The sequence below is a fragment of the Scomber scombrus genome, chromosome 23 (assembly GCF_963691925.1).
Source record: "Scomber scombrus chromosome 23, fScoSco1.1, whole genome shotgun sequence".
Classification (NCBI taxonomy): Eukaryota; Metazoa; Chordata; class Actinopteri; order Scombriformes; family Scombridae; genus Scomber; species Scomber scombrus.
The window spans coordinates 3,946,545-3,961,496 of record NC_084992.1 but is presented as its reverse complement, the minus strand read 5'-3'; the positions used below and the strand labels follow the sequence as shown (position 1 = coordinate 3,961,496).

General features: G+C 38.2%; 1 protein-coding gene across 1 annotated transcript in view; it reads left to right on the top strand.

Moving 5' to 3' along the window:
* The first annotated feature begins 13,031 nt into the window (after positions 1-13,031).
* LOC134006179 (zinc finger protein 208-like) overlaps positions 13,032-14,952 on the top strand; it is a 1,001,836-nt gene continuing 999,915 nt past the window's right edge. The window contains 1 exon segment of the mRNA XM_062445263.1: positions 13,032-13,223. Within this exon segment, the coding sequence (XP_062301247.1) occupies positions 13,128-13,223 (96 nt within the window). The 5' untranslated portion in view covers positions 13,032-13,127.

The following is a 14,952-nucleotide window of genomic DNA, read 5'->3' as shown; positions in this document are numbered from 1 at the left end:
AAGTGTGCTAAAATTAACTGGAACATCAGCTGGAAGGAAGGAAGGAAGGAAGGAAATGATTCACGAAATTCTCCAAATTCACATTAAGTTGTTTCTGCTGCCTGAAAACTTGAATGAAGCCAATATGACAAAGAAATGATTTAACCAGAGAGTTCAAAATGTTTCTGCTGCAGTCCTACAGAGAGTTTCTCTTTCTCCTCTTTTACACTTTGTTTATTTGAGAGGAACTCTGAGTTTATGAGCTTCATCCTGTAAAAACGTCTGAATGAGGAAACCGTTTCTAACCAGGAGATCAAGTCTATTTATTTTATTAATACTGATTTAAAAAGAGCAGAGAGTCATTTATTCCCTTTCTTTCTCTCTCTCTCTCTCTCTCTCTCTCTCTCTCTCTCTCTCTCTCTCTCTCTCTCTCTCTCTCTCTCTATCTGTACAACATCTGACAAGAGGCTACAGGCCAGAACAGGAAGTAACGGTCGACAGAGGAAACAAGCAAACAGGAAACAAGGCGACTCGTCCGTGTCCCACCCTGGGCGTTCCGGGAAATTCCACGAATTCCCAAAGAGATCTCCAAGAATTCCCTGATGTGAACGTACCTCTGTGCTGCTGCTGCTGCTGCGGAGACATGGACGAGCGAGGCTGCAGACTGTTGTCCTGTCAGAGAGAGAAGAGAGAAGAGAAGGGTTGTAAACTGTCTGGCTTGATCACACACACACACACACACAAACACACACACATATATGATGGTGGTGGTTTGGGATTAAACATCACTATCTCATCTCAGATTACTTCCCTCGCTCTCTCAATTTCTCACACACACACACACACAGACACACACACACACACACACACACACACACATTTATAAAATGCCCAAATCGGTACTATATATGAAAAGAAATTGTTTTTTAGGTTCAGATTTGGTGAGGTGTAAAGGAATGAACATCCTCACTATTAGAAGTAGTGTGTGTGTGTGTGTGTGTGTGTGTGTGTGTGTGTGTGTGTGTGTGTGTGTGTGTGTGTGTGTGTGTGTGTGTGTGTGTGTGTGTGTGTGTGTGTGTGTGTGTGTGTGTGTGTGTGTGTGTGTGTGTGTGAAATTAATGTCAGTTAATTATTTTCATGATTGATTATTTTCTCAATGAATTGTATAAAGTATATAAAAAGAAACCCCACTTCTTTTTATATAGACATGTGTGACATATATATGTACGGTTCACTTATGGTGACGGGGTTAAGGAAGTACAAACGTGTGTGTGTGTGTGTGAGACAGAGGGATAGAGATAGAGGGAAGTAATCTGAGATGAGACAGTGATGTTTAATCCCAAAGCACCATTACTGTGTCTGTGTGTGTGTGTGTGTGTGGTACTGTCCCCGATAAAGTCAGACAATCACATGCCATCACTCAAACCAGGGATTAAACACACACACACACACACACACACACACACACACACACACACACACACACACACACACACACACACACACACACACACACACACTGACCCTGGAGGTGTTTACATTTTCCTGATATGCTTTTTTTAAATTCATGTTTTTTTCAGGCATTTGGTTGATTGAGGTTTAATTATGATAATGATAATAATCCCTCTCCATGCCGTGTTCAAGGGCACTGCAGGAGGACACACACACACACGCACACACACACAGATATCAAACCTGCAACCTTTCAGTTAAACGACTCTTATCGAAGGTGTTTGCACAGCTGTTTGTTTCTCACTGGAAGTCACTAAGTGTTAAAAGCAATATGAGCTCTTTACTTCTACTTTTCCAGACTTAGGCAGCTACTGTAGAAGAACTCTCTTTGACGACTATAGGGAGGCTGAACCATGTGATTATTAATCTACTGTATATTCTGTATATGTTTAAAAGTAGCTGGGCTCGTTCTGTAAAAACACTCCAAATGTTCTTTTACTCTGACATTCATTTTGGTCCACAGTCAAATTATCTCCGTATCTATTGACATGTGTTTTAGTGAAATTAATAGTTAATAGTTTTAATAAGATAGTAGTTATGAGGATTTCTTTTTATGATGTAGCAGTGAAGACTGATGGCTCTAATGGTTATACAATAAACCCCACAGCTCCATAAAGTTCTGCTCATTTTACACTTTACATATAAAATAACATTTAACTACCAAAATGAGATGAAAACATGACTAAAAGAGACAAAAAACCCTAAAAACGACCAAAAACAGACATAAATATGACTATAAAGAGACTCAAATTGACTAAAGAAACCCAAATGCTACCAAAAAGAGACATAAAAATGACTAAAATCAACCTACAGTTAGTTTGAGTGACAGCTGCCATCTAGTTACCGTAGCAACTATGAGATGGAGTGACTAAAGAGACTCAAAACTACCATATAGAGACATTTCAATCATTATTACTATGTTATATTTTCATGTCTTAGGTAAAATAGGACATGATATTGTGTGATAGGAGATGTGTTTTACTTTACTTACCTTCTTTCACAGTAGTTGTATTATTATATTTAGTTATATTTATTCCTCTGAGCTGTAGTGAAGTAGATGTATAAACAAAATGAAAATAGTGATTTGAAGTCTGTTTGTCTAATAAATGATAATATATTTATTTATAAACCAAAGGATGCTACAGTAATGTCTTCAGTGTGATCTTACTGGTTCCTCATGACAATAAAAGACAGAAAATCATCATATTTGAGAAGTTTGAAGCATGAAATGTCTGTTTTTAATGCTTTAAAGATGACTCAAATGATGAATTTGTTACTGAAATGGTTGCCGATTTTTTTATTTATTCTATTTTATTATTTTATTTTTTATTTTAGTTGTATTTTTAATAATTAACAGCTTGTTAAACAAAGCATGTTCTCATTGTGGGAGCGCAGGTCAGTCAGGGTCACTGAACTGTGAGTGTGCTGCTACACCTGTTAATCACACACACACACACACACACACACACACACACACACACACACACACACACACACACACACACACACACACACCTCACTGATATCCCAGCATTACTCAGCAAGACACACACACACACACACACACACACACACACACACACACCTGATAGGAAAATACCACCATGTCATTTAAATAGAGTACAGCCTTATAATTCACTTTTTTGGGGTGAAATTAAATTAAATCAAATTACGTAATATAAGCGTGTTTGTCTCCTGTGGTATTTTAATGTGTTTTTATAAAAGTGTGATGTATTAGAATCCGCTTCACAAACATCTCCAAAACATCGCTTAAAAATCACTCGTTTCTATCGGATTTTTTATTTCACTTTTTACCACTTTAACACTTCATATTAAAATATAATGTTTTAAATCCTACATGTTTGGTTTTTGGAAACTCTCGTTGATATTACAGCTGGTCTGATATGAAGTAAACAGATCTTACCTCGGCTGGTGGTGACAGATGAAGGAATGTGAGTCTCCCCCCAACTTTTCCTCCGTGTCTCCCCCCCCCCCCCTCCTCCTCTCCCAAAATAAAACCCCCTCCTAAAGTCAACTCTGTTTTTGTTCCAGAACAACTTGTAAATCTATAAATCTTTTGCTTTTCCTTGTTTTAAACCGGGTGGTTGTGTTGTGGCAGCCCTTGTTTCTCACCGTGGCTCCGTTTCTAAAGCTTTAAGCCGCTCAACCGTCAATCACTCCGCTGCCTAGCAACCGTGTGACCCCTCCCACCGGTTGGAGAAACCACGCCCCCTAGTGTCCGTGTAGGGTTAGTGTCATTTTTGTAGTTCCCTGATGATAAAATTGTAATTATACACTTTTTTAAAAAGGACTTTAAACATATTTTTTAAAGCAGAATCTTTGATTATTAATTAAACTCTTTTTTAATGATGTTTTTTTTCTTTTTTTGTATTTTAAAATGTTTTTACCTTGTAGCAAAAGTGCATTACAAATAAAAAAATATTATTATTATAATTATTGTTTGTTTTTTGTTTTGCTTTTGTTGTTTTTTAGCTGTAACTAAATTACATTCAACTTCAAATGTGCATAAAATGTCAAGTTATTAACCCTTACATGCTGTTCAGAGTCAAATAAGACCTGTTTTTACATCCCAGAGCTGTAAAAAAATACATTTTTCTTCATTCATCTTCCCCTAATGTGACCCAGAATATAAAAAAAGGAAATACATTTGACACATGTTCATTGAAAGTTTGAAGACCGTTCATTCATCACATTTAGTATCATTTGTTGAGATAGTTTTGTTCTCGTTTGATGTAACATTGGTCCATAATATAATGTTTCTTATATAGTTTTTTCTCATAAAAACTAAAGAATAAACTCTCTCTGCTTTCTGAAAGCTTCATTAAGGATAAATCATGTTTACCTGTGACTGATGAGCTCTTTATGAATGATTTGTGGTTCAGAAGTTTGTTATAGAGGCTAATTATGTGAGGAAATACTGTGACTGGTTACAATATGAACAGTATATGAGGGTTGCTCTCATTGTTTAGTATTGTCTTATATTGTATTATAACCTATTATACTATGTGAATGTTTTATTATATAACATTGTCTTATTGTATTGTAGGTTATTATGCTTACTATGTACTACTGGTGAAATGTTCTGTTTTTACACCTGTTAATTGATCTTATTATTATTATTATTATGATATTGTTTTTACTATTGCATTGTATTGCTTTATTACCATTATTGTGCTTCGTCTGGCGTTACTACTGTCAGCCGCCAAAGCTCTGCCATAAATGCTACTTTTATGAATTTTATACATTTTTTAGTTTTTGTTGAGATCGTCAAGATGGTGATAATTCCACTTTATGTTTATTACTACCTCCTGCCCCTCCTGTACTTCATGAAGCGGGTGGTGACTGTATAATGTACATAAAACCACCCACTTTATCTATATAAATGTTACTATTGCAGCATTTTTTGCCTTCCTGTTTACGGTTTACAAAGACAATTGTATGTATGCATATATATATATATTTTTTTTTTTCACCTGCTTGCTTGTACACAATATTTATGTTTACTCATCTTTCTTAAGCTTTGTTTTGGCTATATATCAATGTGTAGACAGAGATAGTTGTACACTGTAATGCCATAGACACACTGTATATATACTTAATACTGTGTCTTTAGACCCTGTTTGTACCATAGTATTTTAGATAGATATAGATAGTAATGATCAGTTATGTGGGCTTTCCATCAGACTGTTAGACCTTCCCTTAATAATACATTTTGAAGCAGTTCAGTTCAGAGATATTAAGTTCTTTACATCGCTGTTGTACATTATCTAACCAGGGCTGTTCGTGTTCGGTCAGGTGAATCCATATATGTTAAATGTGCAATTGATTGGTGAGGAAGAAGAGCTCCAGGACTGTTTTTTAAGGTGGACAGTTTGAATCTGGGTTTTTTTATTAACCCCAACTCTAAAATTTAAAGTCTGTCACACACTGTAACCCTCCTGCTGAGTGATACTGTTAACAAAGCTTCATTAATCACCGTGGAAACGCAGGTTAGCAGCTGGTGTGGCAACCCAGCAGGAGTCGTTAATCTGCTGTCAGAACAATACAAACAAACCGACCTGCCAACCATCATCATCATCTGGTTTATAAGTGACCTCATTTAATGTAAAATGTATTGGACATGATAGTTTGGTAACAAAATCTAATTAAAAAGTTTGATGCATTGCTGCTGGAGTTGGAAATGTGCCATGATCTGTTGTTGAGATGAAAAAAGGAGATTCTCTGCAGACGGACGACGTCTAAGGCAGAAGTGTTTATTCAGGGTCAATTGAGACTTCGGAAGTGTAATAACATATCACAGGTGAACAGTGAAGTGACACCCCAAATCTGAGGCTATTCTTAGAAAAGGGCCCCCTTATCCCCTTTACACACCCACATGTTCACACTGTGGCAAATATCACCCAATAAAGTCACTTCTACCTCTTTGCAACCTAAACAGAAAGAAGTTATTGGTCAATCTTATTCTAAACATACACTTCCCTAACCTAGCTCACACCACTCTTCAGACTTAAACTTTGCCTATGACCCTGAAAAAGCTGTTGGCTGCCTTATCTATCTTGTGTTCCCTCCTCCCTAGTCAAATAAACCCATTGGTTGCCATGGAGTCTGCTGATAGGAGGATGTCAATGTCGAGGTCTTTGACTTGGATGGACCATTACCCCTAAAGGAAAATTCCTTTACATCATCTAATACAAAAAGTACTGAAATTAATATAGTTTTAATATTTAGAATGTACTATTGTCTCCTTTAAAAAATACCATTATTTGCTTCAAGAAAGTAACAATATTTGATATAAACCATTATTGTCAGCTGTGTTGTGAGGCACTTTTACATCACATGCATCCACAAAGAAGCTTATTTTTGTCTCCAGATGTGAAGTGCAGCTCACTTTTTGTCGCTGATGTGAATGGTTTTATGTAACGTTTTAAGGGTGCAGTTGCGGGAAAAGAAACTGTACTAGATACTTTTAAACTGTGCAGTCTTTATTTTTTTTATATTTTTCAGAGAATGGGAAGAGCCTTGATACAAAATCTGACCTCAATTGTCACCTTCTATTGTTGTTATAATGGTTAGGACAGAGATATGTCAATGCTGCTCTCTAGTGGTTACATATTGAAACTACAATCGATTTAACTATTGAAGACAAATCATTCATCGATTTTTGACAATGGTGATTTATATTGTTTACCTAAGTAAAAAGAAGCAGTATGACAATGTAAAAATTGAGGTTCAGGTATTCAATTAAAGTTGTATTTGGTTCAAAAGTACTACTTTAACTTTTATTATCATAAAGGACTTTTGGAGTGCTTGCTGGTATTAAACATACATTTAAAGGATAAACTGATGATTATATCCGTAACAATCTACAAAGGTATATAGGGTATATGAAACATAAGAAAAAACAGAAATATAAACACTGAATATACTTTACATAAAAAGAGGGTTTTTCATCTAAAGCAAAATACTTCACTAGATTGTGATCAGTATTTTAATAGTAGGTTGTAGTAGTTGTGAAGGAAATCTTATCTGTTTTTCTGATGTAGGATCTGCAAATTGTGAGCACAATATACTATCTCTGTCTTGGGTTTAATCTCATATAAAAAATAAAAATCCTGTAACTAAGTAATGTGGAGTAATTTTCGGAATCCGCAATCAAATTCTGCTGCCAACCGTAATGATGGAGACAGTAGTGAGTGACCAATCAGAAAGGAGGGGGGGTTGCGGGGCCGCCTATTCAATGCCCGCCCCCAAAGTGCCAAAACTCAGCAAAGGCGAGCGAGTACAAAGTACAGAGAGTGATAGAGAGCGTACACATAAAGACCACGAGCGCGCAGAGAGTGGTCTTTATGCGCGCTGATTATGGTTTTTATGCGCGCTGATTATGGCACTGGAATGACGTCATAGGGTCCAAACTATAGATTTAAAAAAAGTGGTTGGGACCTGTCACCCTCGTATAATGGCAGATACGCCCACATATTAGACTCATGTATTGATATTGTTTGCACTTGTACATTCTAACAGCTGAACACTATGGTGAATTCACGTAAAACGATAACTTAGCTCTGCGTATGTGTGGTCGTGAGCTGTCATTTTCAAAGAGTGCAATTTTACCATCTATTTCGCGGCTCGAGCGCGGTTTATATGGGAAAGCAGCGGTCGAGGCTTCCGTAGCCTACAAACTTAAGTGTTCGTGTACTGGGTTGGAAGGAGAAAGAAGGTCTGCTGGATTTTACTGTCCAGGATCACCACAAGAGAGGAATGGAGGAGAACCAGGACCCAGAGCACAAGGAAGAATCAGATCCAGTAACTGTTAAACAGGTCAGTGTTCATGACTTCATGATAAAACCGGCTTCATAACGACAGTAAAGACACGAGGACGAGTCACGGAGCGTAAATATGTTTTGAACAGTGATATGTTAGAACATATGTTTTGTCCAAATGATGAACAGTAAGACTTTAGTCACTCTGCAGACTGACGTGATTTTGCTGCTTTTTTGATAAAGTTGATCTGTTCCACAAAGTTGGAAGATTTTCAGTTTGTATCTTTATGTGGTTAAAACCACTGCTTCTCATGCAGTGGTTTTCCCTTCGTTGGAAGAATGTATATGATCACTCGTATTAAGGGTTCGGAATGTAAACAGTGTAGTGTGAGTGTAGTGATGGTCATGTTAACAGCTGAAGTCTGCCTTAATGAGGGTATTTGATATAAGAAATTAATGATTTACCCTTAATAAAGGAGACTGAAGTTTAAGTTGAATTTATTTAGCTTGTACAAGTGGAGCGTTTACCAATGCAACAGACAGTTACAATAGAAAAGGCTCTCCGTCTAGTGTTGTCAGAGAGGTTTTATGCTGTTCTCTACCTGGGCTGCCTCAGTCGCCTCCCATAACTGACAGATATGTCCATAGACATTACCACAACGGTCTCTCAACAGTTGGCATACATCTTCCCTTAATCAGTAGACAAACAGATGTTCAAAAAGTGACTCCCCCATCTCACATAGAGTTGAACTCTCTTTCTGCCAGTCTCAGCAAACCATTGAGACAGAAAGTATTCAAACAGTTATGTAAAACAGGAACACACACACACATTGTATGAATTGAAACATCTGAAGTACAGTATAATCCTAATTTTTATAACAGTATTAAAGCGCCGACACACACAGGAGAGGGGGGGGGGATTTTCCTGGCCTCAGTGTAATCATTCATCTTAGGGTTCTCTTTGCCTAGCTGAGTCTTCAATTTGAATAAAGGAGACGGAGCGTTTCACCAATGCAACAGACAGAGTTACAATAGAAAAGGGCGTTATCAGATTGGTTTATACTGTTCTTTACTTGGGCTGTCTCAGGCCCCTCCCCCTCTGTTCCCTTAATCAGTAGACAAGCAGAAGTTTTACTTCCGTTTCTGATCCTCCATCACGCATAGAGTTGAACTCTCTTTCTGCCAGTCTCAGCAAACCGTTGAAACAGGAAGTATCAAAACAATCATGTAAAAATAAGAACACACATTGTATGATTTAAGACATCTGAATTACAGTATAATCCTAATTTTTATGACAGATGACTGTTATAAAACTTAGGATTATGATGTAATTCAGATGTCTTGAAACATGCAGTGTGGGTTCCTATTTCTATATGACTGTTCTTGACATTTGTTACTTCCCGTTTTACTTAAAACTGCTATTACTGTAGCAAAAAGGAGAAGGTGCAAAGAGGCAGGGGGATTTTCTCCTGTGTACTGATAACGGGAACTGAGAAACCGTTACGTGTTATCTATGTCTGCCAGTTAGGGGTGGGGGTGGGGGGGGGCTGGGACCGTCCAGCATGAAGCCCCTCTGATCACGCTCCTCGAGGAGCCTTTTCTCCTGTAACTCTTGTTGTTGCATTTGTGAAACGCTCCGCTTGTACAAGCTAAATAAATTCAACCTAAATCTTGTTATTTCGAATCCAGTCTCCTTTATTACGGGTAAATTCTTATAACAATGACTTTTATTGATTTTAATGCAGCTTTGCTCCCTCTCACTTCATATCTGAGCTTACGCTATGTGTCGCTGCAACAGTGCTGCACTTTTACACATTGCCCTACAACATCTGCTGCTGTCAGTTTGGTCTGTCAATACTTAAACATCATCACAGCAACTTGTGTCTCAAAATAATTCTGCGCAACATGTCGAATCACAACCCACCTCTAAACTCTTCAGACGTTTTTAGTTCATTTTTTGGTTGCTCACATTGTTGTTGTTACAGTTAGTGCTGTTTTATTCTCCTCACATATTGCAGTTGTTTTATCTAGTGTGTCATTAGTATTCCGTTCTTGTAGAGAGAATTTTATGGAAGAAAGAGAGAGCTGTAGACACTGCGTAGATGGAGCTTTCAGCAGCATAGCAACTATACTGTATGTGTTAATAAAGTTCAAGTGCCTTGTTCTGTTGCTACCTGTATTACATGCCTGTGGCTCAGTCAAACATTAAACACCTTCTGACTAGGAATCAAACTGCATTTGGTGTGTGAACTGTCCATAGCTGACTGTTACTATACTGTTTAACTGGGGCAGATCACAACTAAAGGTCAGCAGATGTCTAGAACTCCTTCATGTGTGTGGTTTTGGTCAAAGCCCCAAATGCTCTGGATCCTAAATTTTCCATTATGTTATGAGGTTGTTGATTGATGTTAAAGGAAAGTCAGCTGGTTGATAAAACTTGGATTTGATGTATGATCTTAGTGTTATTTATGGATTTGATGACTTGTGTCACTATATCATCTCACTTATTCTCTCTTTCTTTATGTTTGTCTTTTGCCATAGAAACATAAAAGAAGAAAGGGACTCAAACATCATCGCTGTCAACACTGTAACAAAGCCTTCACAACATTAGGGCATTTAAAGATCCATCAACGCATTCACACTGGAGAGAAGCTGTACAGCTGTGACCAATGTGGGAAAACCTACGCTACAAATAGCAAGCTTAAAACCCACCAATACATTCACTCTGAAGAAAAGCCATACAGCTGTGACCAATGTGGGAAAACCTTCGCTACAAATGGCCAGCTTAAAATCCACCAACGCATTCACACTGGAGAAAAGCCGTACAGCTGTGACCAATGTGGGAAAACTTTCTCTACAGGCAGTGCTGTAAAAATCCATCTACGCATTCACACTGGAGAGAAGCCATATTGGTGTGACCAATGTGGGGAAACTTTCACTCAAGACAGTACTTTAAGAAGCCACCAGCGTATTCACACTGGAGAGAGGCCATACAGCTGTGGCCAATGTGGGAAATCCTATACGAGAATCACTGCTCTAAAAAAGCACCAACGTATTCACACTGGAGAGAAGCCATACAGTTGTGATCAGTGTGGAAAAACTTTCATGTTATGCAAGGCTCTAAAAACCCACCAATCCCATCACACTGGAGAGAGGCCATACAGTTGTAATCAGTGTGGGAAGACTTTCACTCATCACAGTGCTCTTAAAGTCCACCAACGCATTCACACTGGAGAAAAACCATACTGGTGCCTGCAGTGTGGGAAAACTTTCATCACAAATAGCAGTCTTAAAAACCACCAACGTGTTCACACCGGAGAAAAGCCGTACAGCTGTAAGCAATGTGGGATATGTTTCGCTGATGCCAGGTCCCTAAAAAGACATCTAAATATTCACACTGGCGAGAAGCCGTACATCTGTAAGCAATGTGGCTTAAGTTATCCTGACGGCAGGTCCCTAAAAAGACATCAACGTATTCACACTGGCGAGAAGCAGTACTGGTGTGAGCCACTCACATAAACTGAACTGGACAGATGACTGAGGTCTTTTGGATTGCAGGGGGTGCTCCTGAAGACCTTCTTTGACACTGTGGTGGCATCAGCCATTTTTTATGGGGTGGTCAGCTGGAGCAGCAGCATCTGGGCGGCGGACAGGAAGAGACTGGACAAACTCTTTAAGAAGGCCAGCTCTCTCCTGGGATGCCCCCTCGACCCGGTGGAGGTGGAGGTGGTGGGAGAGGGGAGAATGATGGCTAAGCTTTCATCTCTAATGAACACTGACTCCCACCCCATGAAAGACACCCTGACTGCACTGGAGAGCTCTTTCAGCGACAGACTCTTTCATCCAAAATATGTGAAGGAACGATATCGCAGGTCCTTTCTCCCTGCAGCTGTCAGACTGTACAATCAGCACTGCTCCCAGTAAACCTCAATATTCATATAATATACATATATACTTATTTCACTTTAATCTGTGCAATAAGAATATCTGGTATATTACCACTCAATACCAATATTACTCTTGTAAATCTTATAAATCTTGTAAACAATGTAAATAATGTCACAACTATTTTACTGCATATTTCTCACTATTATTGTTCTTATAGTTTTTGGTTTTATTATTTATTCTTTTTCCTATTGCTGCTCTTATATTTTATTACTGTCCACTTGCTGCTGTGACAATGCAAATTTCCCCATTGTGGGACTAATAAAGGAATATCTTATGGTATCTTGTCTTAAGTGGGTGATCTGAAAAGGAACCAACTCAGTCACTCAGCATCGTGTTAAATGTTTTAGACAGGTTAGCAGTGTCCCCCTTTCTCCTCTCCATGCCTTTAATAAGTATTTTTTCTATCCTGAGCTTCTCTACAATCCGAGGGCTACCAACTGTAACTTTACAATTAGGAAGTATGCCATCAGCAGCCCAGAAGACCCCTTTGTTATCTCAGTAATTGGCCGTAGTTCACTCTTTCTCTGAATTTTTCTTTTACTTTTTCACCTTTAGTTTCATGTTTATCTAAGTTGTAAAAAGGCTCAAAAGGGAAATCATGTAACATTGTCATTAGGTGAAAATTAACAGCATTTTTTTTTTGCCCGAGGTCACTGAGGACAGCACTAAATATTGTCAGAGAGATACACTGTCCCTCCTTGAGACAGTGAATGCAGCTGTCTCCTCTGTTTGGAGAAAACAAGAGTCATACTGATAACGGTTTGACAGCGATGCTGTAGTAACCCAGGTCGAAAATGTGACTGTCTCTCCGAGTAGGGAAGAGGTGTCTGCAGCCAGGGACTCGGATAACTCCGATATCTCGGGTATCGCTGACCCTGAGAGAGATAGAAAGTGCACTGAGCAGTAGGCTTAATCTCTGTGTAGTTGTTTAATTGTTTATACAAATACGAAGTACTTGCAACCAATACTTTGTTACTGTTCTTTTAATTCAAGTGTCCATGAACATAAATCCATTAATAGAAAAGTAAAGGAATATTCCATTTTGAAACACATAAATAATGGTTAATTGCAGAATTTTTACTTTTTACTGAAATATTGTCCCAATAAAATAAAAGGACTGACATTAAAACGTGTCATTGTTTCTAATGTCATTACAGTAGAAGATAATATACAAAAAACACACACGTGACAACCTGTTGAACTTCAAATCTTTGTACAACATAAACTTGTACAGTGAGATTACTGAATTTCTGAGTATTACAAGTTAAGCAAAGGTAATTCAGCGGGGCGGGACTCAGTTCAACTCAAACAAGCGTTAATAGCTCGTAACAACAACACAGACTGAACAGAAACGCAGTGAGAAAAGGTCTGCTGGATTTTACTGTCCAGGATCACCACAAGAGAGGAATGGAGGAGAACCAGGACCCAGAACACTGCACTGATATCACTGTTAAAAAGGAAGAATCAGACCCAGTAGCTGTTACCACCGATAAACAGGTCAGTGTTCATGACTTCATGATAAAACCGGCTTCATAACGACACTAAAGACAAGAGGACGAGTCACGGAGCGTAAATATGTTTTGAACAGTGATATGTTAGAAAATATGTTTTGTCCAAATGATGAACAGTAAGACTTTGGTCACTCTGCAGACTGATGTGGTTTTGCTGCTTTTTTGATAAAGTTGATCTGTTCCACAAAGTTGGAAGCTTTTCAGTTTGTATCTTTATGTGGTTGTAGTGGAAAAGTACTTGTTTAAATAATTGACAATGAATTTAAGGGTCCATTGTTGATTTACAGTTTGAAAGTGAGCATAGCATAAGATGGTTCACCTCGGAACAGTATGATATTAAATTATCACATTTTAAAATACATGATGCTCTCCTGACTTTATTGGTCACACAAGGCACTTTGACTGAAATGTTTCCCATTCAATGCTCCCATTGACAAATTATTCTAAACTGTCAAATCCCTTTCATCACTCACCACAGCAAAGGACCTCTGCACTGTCCCAGCATCCTGCATCTGTCTCTGACTCTGATTATTATTTAGTGAGCAGTATCTATTCTTTCACATGTATAATCAGAACAAATTATACTGAATATAAATACTGAATGTAAATACAACTGTCTGTAAAGTACCAGTCTGTGAAACTGGAAATGTACCCAAAGCCCTCAGCAGCAGATTGAATGAGTTGAGTTTGAGTGAAGATTGGTCCTCAAAAAGCAGAATAATTGTTTTATGAGCCAGTTTATAAATGAGGCAGCCAGGCTTTAATTAGTCAGTTCCTGTCCATAAGAGACTCAGGTGTAGTTAGCTGAACTTAACTGAATACTACAAGTGATGACTTACTTTACTCTTCTTTACGTCCAAACATTAAACCAAGAGCCTGTCAGCCGAAAACAGACCATTCCTCTCTACGGTAACAATCAAATAAAAACTAACCACTCTCCTCATCTTTTCACTATTTTAATAACGTAGCATTAGCGCTTCTTAACAGTTATCAAACTGAACAATCTATGTAGAGACTTTGTCATAGAAACATAAAGGCAACAAAATAACAACATTTAGTTAAAATTAGTTAAAATTGTACTGAACATTGTGACAGTGTTTGACCCACCTTAAGCTACCAGGTGTCCGTCATCAACCGAGCGTCAGCATCCCCGTGTGTGTCTGCGCGTGTGTGCGTGCGTGTGCGTGTGTGCACGCGCGCGATATGCGAGAAGCATCAGGTCATTGTTTCAAACAGATATCACCACTACCTCATCTGTTGTTCAGTACTGGTCTAATATGATGGTTTGAACCTCCCATACAGATACTTAATTACAAACAAAGTGAAAGAAGTGTCTTACAAACTGATTCATGGATACTACCCTGCCAAACATTATTTGTTAAAATTGAAGAAAGATTTATGGTTGAAGTGTTCTCTGTGTGAGTCTGAGCCTGAAACTGTGATGTACCTGTACTGGCAGTGTCACTCCACTGCCACCTTCTGGAAAGAAGTATACGTTATGTCACATTGAAGATTGACTCAGATGTTTCTTTACATTGGAACAATGTGCTTTTTGGTGTCCATGAAGTCAAAAGTAAAAAACAGAGACTGTATGTCATTAATCTAATAATAATGTTAGGGAAATACCATATACACAAAGCTACATTTAGTCACTCAAACCCCTGTTTTTTGACATTCAAAAGGGAAACTGAACCAAAACTCCAGAGCATCTGTAACTCAAA